This window comes from Myotis nattereri (genome assembly GCF_964212035.1).
Source record: "Myotis nattereri genome assembly, chromosome: 15".
NCBI classification, from domain to species: Eukaryota; Metazoa; Chordata; class Mammalia; order Chiroptera; family Vespertilionidae; genus Myotis; species Myotis nattereri.
The window spans coordinates 49,930,897-49,946,763 of NC_138090.1; the positions used below are offsets into that span (position 1 = coordinate 49,930,897).

Consider the following 15,867-nt stretch of genomic DNA (forward strand, 5'->3'; position numbering starts at 1 on the left):
AAAAAGTAGGAGAGAGAGAGAGAGAGAGAGAGAAACATCAATGAGAGACACATATATTAATTGGTTGCCTCCTGAACGTGCTCCAACCAGGACTGGGGATCGAACCTGCAACCCAGGTGCATGCCCTTGAACGGGAATCAAACCCAAGACCCTTAGATGTGCAGGCAAATGCTCTAACCATTGAGCACACCAGCCATGGCTTGCTATTTTAAAAAATCAATTAGTCCCTCCCATCAAGCATCTTCATGATCTAAATCCTGAATGAGAGAGCAACAGTTCTGCCGGCAGGTTCGGAAGCAGGAGGGTACCATGTGACCCAAATGCATTTGCTTTCTGCTTTGGGTCAGTGAGTTGCAGGAGTTGAGGCAGCAAAAGATTTCCATGAAAATGCACCTGAGTCTATTCAGGAACAACAGAGGGTGAACAGTGAAGAGTTCAGATCGGGAGGGAAAGGGGGTTCTCCACACTGACCTCGGCCCGACTGGCCTTTCCGGTCCCACCATGGTGTCACCTCACTTTTGCACGCATTCTGTCCCCCGGCCCCGCAAATAGGAATGGTTGTCTCTTCAAACTCTCCCTGTAGGTTGTCCATCCCTCTTGAAGGTTGGTGTCCAGCCCTAGCTGGTTTGGTTCAGTGGGTAGAGCATCCGCCTGTGGACTGAAGGGTCCTGAGTTCGATTCCAGTCAAAGGCACCTGCCTGGGTTTCGGTTCCATCCCCAGTAGGGGGCATGCAGGAGGCAGCCCATCAATGATTCTCTCTCAGCATTGATGTTTCTCTCCCTCTCCTTCCCTCTCTGAAATCAATTTTTAAAAATGTAAATAAATAAAAAAGAAAGTTGGTGTCCAGAGCTGGACCGTTAAGGGCAGGGTCCTCCAGTAACGGATGGAGCCATTGAGAAATCTGTCACAGACTTTATTAAATTTCTTTTCCCCGTACAAACCCCAAGCCACCCCCCTACTGCAGCAGGAGTTTCCGGTTATGCCTGTAAGTAACGGCCCTGGTCGGAGAGAAAAGGCGTGGGGGTTAGAAAGAGGACTGCAGGCCCCTCTATGTCAATTGATGCCCCCCCCCCGCCCCCTCCCCCAAAACCTTCCTGGCAATCATCGGCCTTATTTGACTTAGCCAATGACGTCTGGGTCTCTGGGTAGATTTGCAGGGCGCTCGGCCAATCAGTGTTGGCTCATGAGGAGCGAAAGGTTAGGACTGGGACTGAGGGTAAAATGTGGACACAGAGTGGAAGAAGATGGGGAGATGGAGAGAGACACGGGCACAGGGAGAGAGACTCACAGAGAAGGGGAGGACAGAGAAATGAGGAAGAGAGAGAAGCAGGTGTTGTAGGTGGAACTGTGTCCCCCCAAAGATACGTCCAAGCCCTAACCCCTCCCCACCCCCTCACCCCCGTGTTCATGCATGTGACCTTTTGGGACATAAGGGTCTTTGCAGATGTAATTACGTTAAGGTCACATGAGAGCATTCTGGGTGTAGGCTGGGCCCTCCATTCAAAGGCTGGTGTTCTTATGAGAGAGAGAAAGGAAAACACACAACACAACACAACACAACACAACACAACACAACACCAACAAGGAGATCTGAGACCCCGGCAGAGGGAACAGCCAAGTGAAGGCGGAGGCAGACATGGGAGGAAAGCCGAGAGCCAAGATGCCAGCAGCCACCAAAGGTAGGAGGCAGGGGGAACCTCCACAAGGGACCCCCCCCCAACCTGCCAACCCTTGATTGGGGGCTTCTGACCAGAGTTCTAAGAGAATACCTTTGTAGCCTGAAGCCCCCCAGGATGTGGTCATTAGTTACAGCACGACGGGGAGCGAATACACAAGGAGACAGTGGGGAGAGACAGAGGGAGACGGAAGCTGGGCAGGAGGCTGAGGGAGAGAGACGGAACTCAAGACAGAGATGGGAGAGGGGTAGACAGGGAGAGGGGTTCACAGCTGGGGGGTGGGGGGAGCTGGGTGAAGGGCGGTAGAAAAGGAGGGAAGATGGGAGAGGAACAGAGGTGGCAACTGCGAGGTAGATTTGAAGCAGCAGAGCGGGGCTGGCAGACCGGGAGGGGATCTGCGGGCCACGTGGGGCGGGAGTCGGAAACACAGACCCGGAGCCAGGAGAGACCTGCAGAGACGGGCAGAGAGGAACAGACAGACCCAACTCGGGACCAAGGGAGAAAGGAGGGAGGGCAGGCCTGGGCCTGGGACAGAGGAGGGGCGGAGAAAGCCCAGGGCAAGAGGCAGAGACAGAGTCTCACAGAGGGAGAGAGAGAAGGGGACACACCAGAGCGAGCTCGCATTACAGCGGGCATTCATGTGCTCAGTGCCGATTCAACGCTCACCCCCACTCCCCAGAGGGAGGCACTGGGTGTCTAAAATTGAGCATGGCCCTAGCCGGTTTGGCTCAGTGGGTAGAGCATCGGCCTGTGGACTGAAGGGTCCCGGGTTCGATTCTGGACAAGGGCACATGCCCAGGTTGTGGGCTCAATCCCCAGTGGGGGGTGTGCAGGAGGCAGCCAATCCATGATCCTCTCTCATCATTGATGTTTCTCTCTCTCCTTCTCCCTCTCTCTGAAATCAACAAAAATACATTTTAAAAAGTAAATAAAATAAAATCGAGCATGAAGAAACAGAGGTGTCTGAGAAAGGAGGGTGAGGGGCAGCGAGAGAGAGACTGGAGAGGGGGCGGAACGGGGGCCAAGCAGACGGGCAGGGAGGAACGCTCAGAGGTGGAGGGGTGGCGAGGGCAGTGTCTCCCCTTGGCACTGTGGGGCCCGCGCTTGGGGCCCAGGGAAATGTTTTCATTTTAAAGACTTTTAAGCCCTGACCGGTGTGGCTCAGTAGATAAGAGCGCCGGCCTGCGGACTGAAGGGTCCCGGGTTCGATTCCGGTCAAGGGCATGTACCTTGGTTGCGGGCACATCCCCAGTGGGAGATGTGCAGGAGGCAGCTGATCGATGTTTCTCTCTCATCGATGTTTCTAACTCTCTATCCCTCTCCCTTCCTCTCTGTAAAAAATCAATAAAATATATATAAAAAAAAAAAAAGACTTTTAAAAGCAGAAGAAAATAATGTGACAGTGAATAACAATAATAATAATAACTTAAAAATCCAGCTTGGAATATACCTGTCTTCAAATCAGCACATTCACAAAATACAGTTTTTGTTTTGTCTTTGGAGGAAGAGACCCACAAAAGCAAAAGTGCTCAGGACTCAGGAAAGACAGTGTCGTCCAGTGATGGGGAAGAGCGGGGAGAGAGAGAGAGAGAGAGAGAGAGAGAGAGAGAGAAAGAAGAAGAAGAAGAAGAAGAAGAAGAAGAAGAAGAAGAAGAAGAAGAAGAAGGAGGAGGAGGAGGAGGAGGAGGAGGAGGAGGAGGAGGGGAAGGAGGAGGAGGAGGAGGAGGAGGAGGAGGAGGAGGAGGAGGAGGAGGAGGAGGAGAGCAAGAGAGAAAGAGGAAAGCAGAGAGGAAAAAAGAGGGGGAGAGAGAGAGGGAAACAAATAAAGCGACCGGGGCGATTCCCAAAGGACACCGGGACCCACGAGGGCGTTGCCACTTTGAGGGGCTCAGTGGGGCCTTTGGGGGCTTCGGGTGCGGGCAGGGAGGACTCACGAAGCCACGATGACCCCAAAGACAAAGACGGCCAGACACACGGAAACGATGATGCCGAGCTGGGCCTGTGTCCACGGGTGTCCACTGGCGCTGTCGTACCGCAGGGCCGTGCGGGGCTGCCTGTCGACTGACAGCCCGAACCTCCGTTGCCACCCTGCCTTGACCTTGATCGCACCCACTCAGCAACCTGGGCCTCCTTCCCACCTCCTGGCCCTCGGCCTCTCCCGGGGTCTCACCCTCCATTCATCCATTCCCGGGACTCTGTGTCCCAGGCACCTTTCAAGGTGCTCGGGATCCCAGTGTGAACTCACCGCTCCGCCTTCCTGCGCCCCCCCCCCCCTCGGAGAAGAGCCAGCGAAGAGCCCAGTGCTAAATGCATCTCATCGGATGGGGGTCAGGGTGGGAGGGGGACTTGGGTCGCTCCTTTGCCAAGAACATGACAGGGGAATGCAAAATGCTGACCATCCCCTGGGAAGAAGGAAGCCTGCATCTTAGCGGGCGGCTCCGAGGGTGGCCTTGGGAGCGCCATTCTGCACCTCCCACTCGCACCCTCTCGTTCTGTCGGCAAAGACTCTTGGCTCCACCTTCAAAGTATATCCAGTATCTGAACCTCCTCCTGGGCGCCTGACCGGGTCTAGCCGCACCCTCCCCGTCACAGGATCCTGGCTTCTCCTCCCTGCAGTTCCCCGCGTGGCCGCCAGGGGCGCTTGCTAACCCCCAAGTCCACTGACGTCCCTCTTCTGCTCAGAGTCCTCCCATGGCTCATCTCTCATTCGGAATAAAAGCCCACACCTAGCGGGTTTGGTTCAGTGGATAGAGCGTCGGCCTGCGGACTGAAGGGTCCTAGGTTCAATTCCCAGTCAGGGCACATGCCTGGGTTGCAGGTTCCATCCCCAGTAGGGGGTGTGCAGGAGGCAGCTGATCAATGATTCCTTCTCATCATTGATGTTTCTATCCCTCTCCCTTTCTCTCTGAAATCAATTTAAAAAAAAAAAAAGAATTATCCAGTCCCAAATGTCAGTGAAAGCCTAGTCCAGTGATGGCGAACCTATGACACGCGTGCCCACAACCACCAAGGTACATGCCCTTGACCGGAATCGAACCTGGGACCCTTCAGTCCACAGGCCGAGGCTCTATCCACTGAGCCAAACCAGTCAGGGCTAGATATGATGTTTTAATATAGAGAAGGAACAAAAAAGAAAACAAACAATGAGCCATGCTCTGGCCAGGTAGCTCAGTTGGTTACAGCATCGTCCTGATACCCCACGAATGCAAGGTACATGCCCTTGACCAGAATCGAACCTGGGACCCTTGAGTCCGCAGGCTGACGCTCTATCCACTGAGCCAAACGGGTTAGGGCTACGATATGTATTTTTTAAAAATCCCAATGAGTGAATAAATTAAGCATAGCCTTTCAGACTCCCCAGATGCGACACTGGCTAAAAATAAAATATCTTCCCTAGCTGGTTTGGCTCAGTGGATGGAGCGTCGGCCTGCAGACTCAAGGGTCCTGGGTTCGATTCCGGTCAAGGACGCATGCCCGGGTTGCGGGCTCGATCCCCACTGCGGGGCTTGCGGGAGGTAGCCGATTAATGATTCTCTCTCATCATTGATGTTTCTCTCTCTCTCTCCCTCTTCCTTTCTCTCTGAAATCAATAAAAATATATTTTAAAAAAATAAAAAATAAATAAAAATAAAATATCTTTTTGCACCTGCCATCCTGCTATTAGATGCATGGTCAAATTACAGAGGAATCGTCCCATCTAACATCAGGGGAAAATGAACTTCAGAATGTGGAAGCACCTCTGGGCCTCACTGTAAGCAAGTTCAGGGCAGGATTCAAGGGTGCAGGTGGGAGACCTCAAAACCCTTATCCACTGGGACCGGCTGACGTCTCTCATGTCTCCCACCGCCCACAAGAGCTTACCGAAACAGTTATTCTTCTTAATGCATGTGGGACTGGTCTTCAGGCAATGAACACAGTCCAAGATCTCTTCTTTCAGCATGTCTGGACAAGGGGGGAGGGAGAAGTGGGATGAGGGCAGCTATGAGACAATTGGCACGGGGTGGGAAGACAGAAGGGGAAAGAGGATCTGAGGTCCCTTGGCTCTCATGAATTTGGGGGTGCCATGTGCAGCAGAGCAAGCTGAGCACTGATTCACCTTCAAAATGATTTGTATATATTTATAAAATACATCCAAGTTGATGGAAGAGTTCAATTAAGTTGCCGCTGTTCTGTGAACCCAACGTTCTGTTTGCAGACATTTAATTAATTAAACTTAAACACATGTTTAATTAAACATCTACAAAGGCATGCTTTCACATCTCTATTCCTATTTTGCAGCCACCTGTGGCATAGACTAGCTGGATGCTCACTCATCTGTCTCCTCAGCTTCCTGCCACGCTGGGAAGACTACATTTCCCAGGATTCTTTGCAGTAGTTTGAAAACATGTGACTGAGTTCTGGCCAATGGAAAGTGGGCAGAGGAATGCAGAGGCAATTCCCAGGTTTGGCTATCAAAGTTCCTGGGGAATTCCCTATTCTTTCTCCGTTTTGTTTTGTTTTTTATTTTAGTAAATCTTTATTTTTCAGATTATTACATTTGTTCCTCTTTTTTCCCCCCCATAGCTCCCCTCCACCCAGTTCTCACCCCACCCTCTGCCCTTCCCTCCCCCCCCCCTCACTGTCCTCATCCCTAGGTGCACAATTTTTGTCCAGTCTCTTCCCGCATCTCCCACACCCCTTTCCCCACCAAGAATAGTGAGTCCATTCCCTTTCTATGTCCCTGATTCTATTATAATCACCAGTTCATTCTGTTCATCAGATTATTCACTTGATTCTTAGATTCACTTGTTGATAGATGCATATTTGTTGTTCATAATTAGTATCTTTACCTTTTTCTTCTTCTTCCTCTTCTTAAAGGATACCTTTCAGCATTTCATATAATACTGGTTTGGTGGTGATGAACTCCTTTAGCTTTTCCTTATCTGTGAAGCTCTTTATCTGACCTTCAATTCTGAATGATAGCTTTGCTGGATAAAGTAATCTTGGTTGTAGGTTCTTGGCATTCATCACTTTGAATATTTCTTGTCACTCCCTTCTGGCCTGCAAAGTTTCTGTTGAGAAATCAGCTGACAGTCGTATGGGTATTCCCTTGTAGGTAACTGAGTTTCTTTCTCTTGCTGCTTTTAAGATTCTCTCTTTGTCTTTTGCTCTTGGCATTTTAATTATGATGTGTCTTGGTGTGGTCCTCTTTGGATTCCTTTTGTTTGGGGTTCTCTGCGCTTCCTGGACTTGTAAGTCTATTTCTTTCACCAGGTAGGGGAAGTTTTCTGTCATTATTTCTTCAAATAGGTTTTCAATATCTTGGTCTCATCTTCTGGCACCCCTATAATTCTGATGTTGGTACGCTTGAAGCTGTCCCAGAGGCTCCTTACACTATCTTCGTATTTTTGGATTCTTTTTTCATTTTGCTTTTCTGGTTGGGTGTTTTTTGCCTCTTCATATTTCAAATCTTTCCCTTGATTCTTGCGCTCCTCTGGTCTGCTGTTGGGAGTCTGTATAATATTTGTTATTTCAGTCCGTGTATGCTTAATTTCTAGTTGGTTCTTTATCATAACATCGAGGGTCTCATTAGATTTGTTGAGGATCTCAATAACTTTATCGGCGGCTTCTAGACAGTTCTTGAGAGACCTTAAAAGTGTGGTTCTGAACTCAATATCCTCCACTGACAGTTTTGTCCTGTTTCTTTGTCTCCGCATTTTTTATGCTTTCTTGGTGCACCCCCTAGTGGTCTTTGTGCGCAGTCTTGTTGTAGTTAAGCCTTGATTGTTGTAGTTAATACTAGGGGGATTTGACCTCCAGGCCAAGTGGCTGTGAGAATCAGCTGTGTCTGCAGTGGGAAAACTTCTGTCCTCTAGGGAGGTGCTAATCTAGCCTTTGCCTGAGGCTATCTGGCAAATGGCTCTGCGCAGGGCTTGGGCGGGGCCGGGTGTGTCACACGGGATCAACAGAGCGGGTGGAGGGAGCAGTTATGGCTGCTCTCAGTCCCGTCCCCAGAGGCTCTGCCTCTCAGAGTCCCAGCAACCGCTGCAAACCTCGGAGAGAAAGCTGCCCTCGCGTTCCGACCGATGCTAGACAGTCCCGCTTCTCCCGTTTGAGTCTGGGTCCCTAGAGACTCACCCAGAACTGGAGCTCAGAATCTGAGACTCCCTCCTGATTGAAAACGACAACCGCGCCCTCAGCTGCCAGCCCTCTCCGCGCATACCTCCGCACCTTTGTATTTTCCGCACTGTGCCTCCTCTGAGTCTCGTATGCTGTTCTCTTTCCTTCTAGTTGAAGAATTTCCCCTCAGCCAGCTTTCCTGTGGTTCTGGGTGATGTCCGTTCTGTCTTTTAGTTGTATGTGTGAAGTGGTTGTTCGAGACAGCTAACTCCGGTGTTTACCTATGCCGCCATCTTGGTTTTTCTCTCCCTTTTTCCATTTTTTGAAGCTTGTTGAGAAGGCACAACCCAGATGCAGCCTGGATCCCTGAGTCAGCACTTGGAAGAACTGCTCAACTCTCGGTGGAATTTGAGTGAAAGAGAACTAAACCTTTCTTTCATTAAACCACTGACATTCAGGGTTTGTTGCTAGGATATAGGCTCTCCTATCCTGTCTAAGATTGCCCCAAAGTACTTTTTTTTTTTTTTGCAGGTTACAACTTTCATAAGCCCTCAAAAATCAGATATCCATAAGCACTAGAACTTTGGACCCACTAGATCAGCGGTTCTCAACCTGTGGGTCGCGACCCCTTTGGGGGGTCGAACGACCCTTTCACTAGGGGTCGCCTAAGACCATGGGAAAACACACATATAATGACATATTGTTTTTGTGATTAATCACTATGCTTTAATGACGTTCAATTTGTAATAATGAAATTGGGGGTCACCACAACATGAGGAACTGTATTAAAGGGTTGCGGCATTAGGAAGGTTGAGAACCACTGCACTAGATGGAGTAGGTGTGATAGTGGGGCTTGATTTGTGGGTAAAGAGGCGTAGAAGGGTAGAGAAGGGAGGGATAGACAATACATCTACCAGGACTCACGGCAAATTTTCCGATCACAGGCTGCAAGAGAAAAGAGCTGAGGTGAGATAAGCTGGGACAGCAATTTGAGAATCTGATCAAGGAAAGGAACCAGGAGAGGGAGGGAGACGTGAGTCTGGGAAAGAAGAGGAAGGAATATTAGCGAGGGGCAGAGAAGGCTGAGTCGGAGGGGAGGGGAGGAAGGGGTGTGGGAGAAAAAGTGAGAGAAGGGGATGGGTGATAACGAGGTGGGGACTTGGTGGAGAGGGATGCTGCACCTTTTAGTTCATACGACCTCAACACTGTCTTGAGTTTCTTGGTCACCTTCCTCCTAAGAGTCACCAGCTCTTCCAGCAGAGGCCCATCTGAGGAGAGAGAGAGCTCCGTGGGAGGCACTCAGCATCCCATCGGCAGCTTCAAACAGGAGGGACGAGGAAACTCTCTTTCATTCACCAGGAGTACCAAGGTTAGGTCTTCCTCGGGGTCCACTGGGCAAACCCATGGCCTGGGAAGCTCTGCATCTAGCTTCCGTGAACCCGGCTTCTGGCTTGGTGGCACTCCCCACTGTGGGAGCGCACTGACCACCAGGGGGCAGCTCCTGCGTTGAGCATCTGCCCCCTGGTGGTCAGTGCGCATCATTGCAACCGGTCGTTCCCCAGTTCGGTCGATTTGCATATTAGCCTTTTATTATATAGGATTACCTAGACCTGCACTCTTCAATATATCAGCCATCAGCCATACATGGCTACTGAGCACTCAAAATGGATTAGTCTGAACTGAGGTGTGCGGTTCATCTAAAATAGATGTTAGGTTTCAAAGACATGGTATGAAAAAAGATAATTGTAAAACATCAATAAATCATTTTTATATTGGTTACATGTTCAAATGGCAGTATTTTAGGTATGGGGTTAAATAAAATACATTAAAATTAATTTCATCTGCTCTGTCTAGCTTTTTAAAAACATGGCTACTAGAGCCTGGCCGGAGTGGCTTAGTGGTTGAGCATCAACCCATGAACCAGGAGGTCCCTGGTTCGATTTCCGGTCAGGGCACATAGCTGGGTTGTGGGCTCAGTCCCCAGTAGGGGGCGTGCAGGAGGCAGCCGATCGATGTTTTTCTCTCATTGATGTTTCCATCTCTCTACCCCTATCCCTTTCTCTCTCAAAAACCAATAAAAACTTATATGGCTATTGGAGCCCTAGCCAGTTTGGCTCAGTGGATAGAGCATTGGCCTGTGGATTCAAGGGTCCCAGTTAAGAGCACATGCCTGGGTTGCGAGTTTGATTCCCAGTAGGGGGCATGCAGGAGGCAGCCGATCCATGCTTCTCTCTCATCATGGATGTTTCTATCTCTCTCTCCCTTCCTCTCTGAAATCAATGAAAACATATTTTAAAAAACAAAATAAAACTGTGGCTACTAGAAAATAAAAAATTACACATGTGATACCTATTTGCGCCTGACATGGTATTTGCATTGGACACTGATGCCTCCTAAGTTTATGTCACTCTCCTACATCGCTCACTGAAGTCCAGATGTTTACAGAGTGGCCAGATTATTATGACCACCTGACATTTGTAGGCAAATTAGCCGTACACTGCATCGTATGGGATATGGAAGCCGAAGGCCTGTTCGATCATCTTTGCTGTCTGCAGTTACCAAGATAAAACGTCTCCAATTCACACAGGAGCATAAGGATTGGACGGTCGAGCATTGGAAAAAAGTCATGTGGTCCGATGAGTCACGTTTCCAGTTGCATCATGCAGATGGCAGAGTGAGAATTTGGCGGAAACAGCATGAAAGCATGCACCCCACATGCATGAGTACAACCCTTCAAGCTGGTGGGGGCAGTGTTATGGTTTGGGGCATGTTTTCCTGGCATGAGTTGGGCCCTTTAATTCGTGTGGAACAACGTCTGAATAGCACAACAAACCTAAGTATCGTTGCTGATCAGGTTCATCCTATCATGTTGATGGCGGATCCCAATGGAGACGGCTTCTTCCAACAAGACAATGCGCCATGCCACGGTGCTCGTATCCTGCGGGAGTGGTTTCAAGAACAGGAGGGAGACTTTACCTTGCTTAGGTGGCCCCCACAATCACCAGATCTCAATCCAGTTGAGCATTTGTGGGACGACGTTAAAAGAGCCATCAGGCAGCTGGTTCCACAACCATCAAATCTCACAGAACTGGAGAGTGCTATTCATCAGGCAGGTGTCCGATTCCTCGCATCACCTTTCAACATCTCGTGGAGTCAATGCCAAGAAGAATCGCCGCAGTATTGAAGGCAAAAGGTGGCCCAACGAAGTACTGACGGGGTTGTCATAACAATCTGACCACTCAGTGTACATATATATCCCACATTCACAAGCTGTTAAATCGCGTTGTTTACCCATATCTTCAGAAAAAAATCACTTCTACTGTCGTGGTAAACAACCTGCTTCCCTATTTATAATGGTCTGGCCCTCTAGCAACTTCAGCGTGAAATTATACCTAATTTGCCTACAAACGTCAGGTGGTCATAATAATCTGGCCACTCCGTGTATATGCAACTACCCAATCAGGATCTCCACTTGAATGTGTAAATAGGCATCTTAAGCTCCATAAGTTGGAAAGTTAACCTCAATGTTCTCCTCCAGCCCTGGCCGGTGTGGCTCAGTTGGTTGGGCATCGTCCTGAGCACCAAGGGGTTGCTGGTTGGATTCCTGGTTGGGGCACATGCCCGGGTTGTGGGCTTGATCCCTGGTAGGGGCTTGTGGGAGGCAGCCTATTTATGTTTTGCTCAATGCTTCTCTCTCTCTCTCTCTCTCTCTCTCTCTCTCTCTCTCTCTCTAATATCAATAAAAATATATTTAAAAAATTCTCCTTCAAACCTGCTCCCAACCCCTGGTCTTCTTAGTAGATTCAGGTGCCATGGTTCTACTTGCTCAGGCCAAAATCCTTTCTGTGACCCCTTTTTCTCACATCCCACATGCAATTTGCCAACATGTATGTCAGCAAATCTTTTTTGTTCAATAGTCAAGATAGATCCAGAAATCCCATCACTTCTCACTCCCTCCACCGCTACCCCCCTGCTGGTTCCAGCCAGCATCCTCTCTTGCCGGTGGCCATCACTGTACCTTCTCACTGGTCTCCAGCCTGCCTTCCCCCTTGCCCTGCTAAAATCTGTTTCCACATCCAGAGGGATCCTATGCAACCTCAGTCACCTCCCTCGCATCAGCTTCCGCTCAGAACCCTCCCATGTGGCCCAGAATAGAAGCCAAAAGTCCTGACCGCGGCCTAGAAGGTGCTGCTGCGCCTACCCTCCCCCTCCCCCTTACCTCTCCGACCGTCTTCTGACCGTCTTCCATTCCTCTCCCTCCCCCTCTCTCCATTGCGGCCTCCCTGGCCTCCTGGAGGTTCTGTGAATCTGCCAAGCATAGACCCAGCTCACCCGAGGATATTTTTCCATTGATTTTTATTTATTTATTTATTTATTTATTTATTTATTTTTAATTTTAATATATTTTATTGATTTTTTACAGAGAAGAAGGGAGAGGGAAAAAGAGAAACATCGATCAGCTGCCTCCTGCACACCTCCTACTGGGGATGTGCCCGCAACCAAGATACATGCCCTTGACCGGAATCGAACCTGGGACCTTTCAGTCCACAGGTTGATGCTCCATCCACTGAGCCAAACCGGTTAGGTTAGGGCTTTCCATTGATTTTTAGGGAGCATGGAAGAGAGGGGGAAAGAGAGAGAAACATCCATGAGAGAAACACATCCATTGGTAGCCTTACAGAGACAGGACCTGGGGCCCTGGGAAGAAGCCTGCAACCAAGGCACCTGCCGTTGACCGGAATCGAACCCGGGACCCTTTAGTCCGCAGGCCAACGCTCTATCCACTGAGCCAAACCGGCTAGGGCTGCTTTGTATTTTCAAGTCAAGAGGAAGCTGGTGGGCAGGCGGCAAGGGAGGGAGAAGGGGCTGGGTACCGGCTTTCCCTCTTCGTTCCTACCTCTCAGAGAATCAACCCTTAGCTTGTTTATTTGGTTCTTCGCAAAGATCGCCACAAGGTCCAGGTGATGTGTCTCTGGGGAAGGGAGGGGAGGGAAGTCCAGTGGGTCCCTCCAAGAGCCAAGCGACCCCCCCCCCCCATCTCCCTGCAGGATAGGCCCGCCCTCCCCGTCTAGGGGGCGTGGTCCCCAAGCCTCTCCCACCCCAGCCCCTGGCTCGGACCCCACTGCGCCTCTCTCCACGGTGCGGGGCACCCCCCCCACACACGCACCTATTTCCCCCGCAAACACGTTCGCAGCGTAGTCCCGGAAGAAAGGCCCCTCCATGCCCAGCAGCAGGGCCTGCGCGCGGGCCCGCAGGTGCTCCCGGCCGAAGCGGCGGGGGATGAGGCGGAGGCGCAGCTGGCGCAGGGTCTCCTGCACCGAGAGGTCACACTGCAGGCAGCCCCAGCCCCCGCTCAGGCCCCCGAGCAGCAGGAGGGCCACGGCCAGAGGCATGGCAGGGCCTGTGTGACGTCATAGAGAGCACCCCCCCAGCCGGCCCCGCCCCCTGGGTGAGGGCGGGGTCAGGGAGGCCCTGGGAGAGACACGCCTGCAGGCAGGCGTTTGCTGAGCACCTACTCTGTGCCAGGCCCTGTGCCAGGCCCTGCAGTGGGTGGCCGAGGCCTACAGCCTCTGCTCGCATCGTTTACAGACATTTGTTCCAAGAAACGTCAGTGGAGCACCCACTGTGTGCCGGGCGGGCGCTGGAGAGAGCCCGGGTGTCGATGGACTAATGAGGGGTCAAAGTGTGGCATGTCTATGCAATGGGATAGTATTCAGTCTTAAAAAGGAGGACATTCCGCCCTGGCCGGTTTGGCTCAGTGGATAGAGCATCGGCCTGTGGACTGAAGGGTCCCGGTTCGATTCCCATCAAGGGCACATGCCCGGGTTGCGGGCTCCATCCCCAGGAGGGGGCGTTCAGGAGGCAGCCGATCAATGATTCTCATCACAGATGTGTCTATCTCTCTCTCCCCCTCCTTTCCTCTCTGAAATCAATAAAAAAAATATATTTTTTTTTAAAAGGAGGACATTTTGAGATATGCTACAAAATGGATGGACCTTGAGGGCACTGTGCTAAGTGAAAGAAGCCAGCCAAGAAAAGACAAATCTACATGATCCCGCTCACATGAGGTTTTTAGGCTCCCTGAAACAGTCAAATTTACACTCAGGATATTTAAAATTGCTTTGATCTATGGAACCATACTCAGATTTCCCCAAATACCTGCTAACTTTCTCGCTTCAATATCACCACCTCCAAGGAGGGGCAGGAGAGCAGCCACAGACAATATGGATATGAATGGATGTGGCTGTGTGCTGAAGGATGCTGAATTCTGAATCTCATATAATTTTTTTAAAATATATTTTTATTGATTTCTGAGAGAAAGGGAGAGGGAGAGAGAGATAGAAACATCAATGATGAGAGAGAATCATGGATCAACTGCCTCCTGCACAACCCCTACAGGGGATCGAGCCCTTGACTGGAATCGAACCCAGGACCTTTCAGTCCGCAGGCTGATGCTCTATCCACTGAGCCAAACCAGCTAGGGCTGAATCTCATATAATTTTTTTTTAAATATATTTTATTGATTTTTTACAGAGAGGAAGGGAGAGATAGAGAGTTAGAAACATCGATGAGAGAGAAACATCGATCAGCTGCCTCCTGCACATCTCCTACTGGGGACGTGCCCGCAACCCCAGGTACATGCCCTTGACCGGAATCAAACCTGGGACCCTTGAGCCCGCAGGCCGACGCTCTATCCACTGAGCCAAACCGGTTTCAGCAGAATCTCATATAATTTTAACATGTCACAAAATATTCTTTTTTTTAAACCCTCATCCGAAGACATGTTCATTGATTTTTAGAGAGAGGGGAAGGGAGAGAGCGAGAGAGGGAGGGGCAGAGAAACATTGATGTGATATGAGAGAGAAACATCAATCAGTTGCTTCTCACATGCGTCAGGGCCGGGAATCGAACTTGAAACCTGGGCAGATGCTCTGACCAGGAATCGCACCCGTGACCCTTTGGCGTACAGGACGATGCTTCAACCAACTGAGCTATCCCAGCCAGGGCGCAAAATATTATTATTTAGACTTTTCTCAATCCTTTAGAAACATAAAGGCCATTCCTAGCTTGAGGGCCGTAGTTTGCCATTAACTCTAACTCATACAATTTATAATTCTTATTGTTTTGGTCTTTCATATCACCCAACGAACCCCTTGAGGCCAGGAACTTTGAGTATCTTGCTCACCATTATGTCCTCAACCCCTAGGAAGGAACCTGGCATGCGATGGGCGTTCAATAAATAATTGGTGAATGAAAAAAGGCAGTTTCGCCATAACCAGTTTGGCTCAGTGGACAGAGCGTCTGCCCGCAGACACAAGGGTCCCAGGTTCGGTTCCGGTCAGGGGCAGGTACCTTGGTTGCGGGCACATCCCCAGTGGGAGGTGTGTGGGAGGCAGCTGATCAATGTTTCTCTCTCATCGATGTTTCTAACTCCCTATCCCTCTCCCTTCCTCTCTGTAAAAATATCAATAAAAATATGTTTTTTAAAAAATAAAAAAATGAAAATGTATTGAGTTTAGAGAAAGAGGAAGGGAGAGAGAAACACAGGTTCTGTTGTTGCGCTCATTACGCATTCATTAGTTAATTCCTGTACATGCCCTGTCCGGGGATCACAGCCCTCTTCCCTTGGCGTATGGGGAAGGTGCTCTAACCAATGCTCCACCCGGCCAGGGCTCCTTTTACTTGTTCAACGTGGCTGGCAGGAAGTTTGAAATTACACTGGGGGCTCGCATGTATATTTCAGCGGGAGATCGCTGGGCTGGCACACAGATGGTGTCCAATAAATACCATTTAAATTTAGATGTGAATTCGCCGGCAGTTAATGGTTGTGGGAGAGAGCAAGAATCAGTCAAGTTGTCACGGGGTGATAAGACCACAAGGGGGCGCGCGCACCCGCGTGAAATTCTCTCCAATTAGCCACGGATGACAGCAGCTCGCGCGGTGCCGGAGGAAGGAGTTGCCGGGAGGGAGAGAGGGAGAACAAAGGTGGGGAAACCAAGGCTGCAAATTCCCCACCTTCCGAGCTCTCCGAAGGCCCAGGTCCGGGTGTGAGGCAGGAGGAATCGGGAATCGGGGAGCAGGGCCGGTTTT

At 50.2% G+C, this 15,867-nt stretch overlaps 1 protein-coding gene across 1 annotated transcript; it reads right to left on the bottom strand.

Annotated features, from left to right (window-relative positions):
* Nucleotides 1–956: 956 nt before the first annotated feature.
* Nucleotides 957–13,169, bottom strand: IZUMO2 (IZUMO family member 2; the record flags this gene model as incomplete). The annotated part of the gene is made up of 6 exons (XM_081107355.1): nt 957–999; nt 3,612–3,738; nt 5,539–5,619; nt 8,701–8,721; nt 8,958–9,044; nt 12,944–13,169. The coding sequence occupies 6 exons, from the start codon at nt 13,167–13,169 to the stop codon at nt 957–959; spliced, it is 585 nt and encodes a 194-aa protein (XP_080963481.1).
* Nucleotides 13,170–15,867: the final 2,698 nt, after the last annotated feature.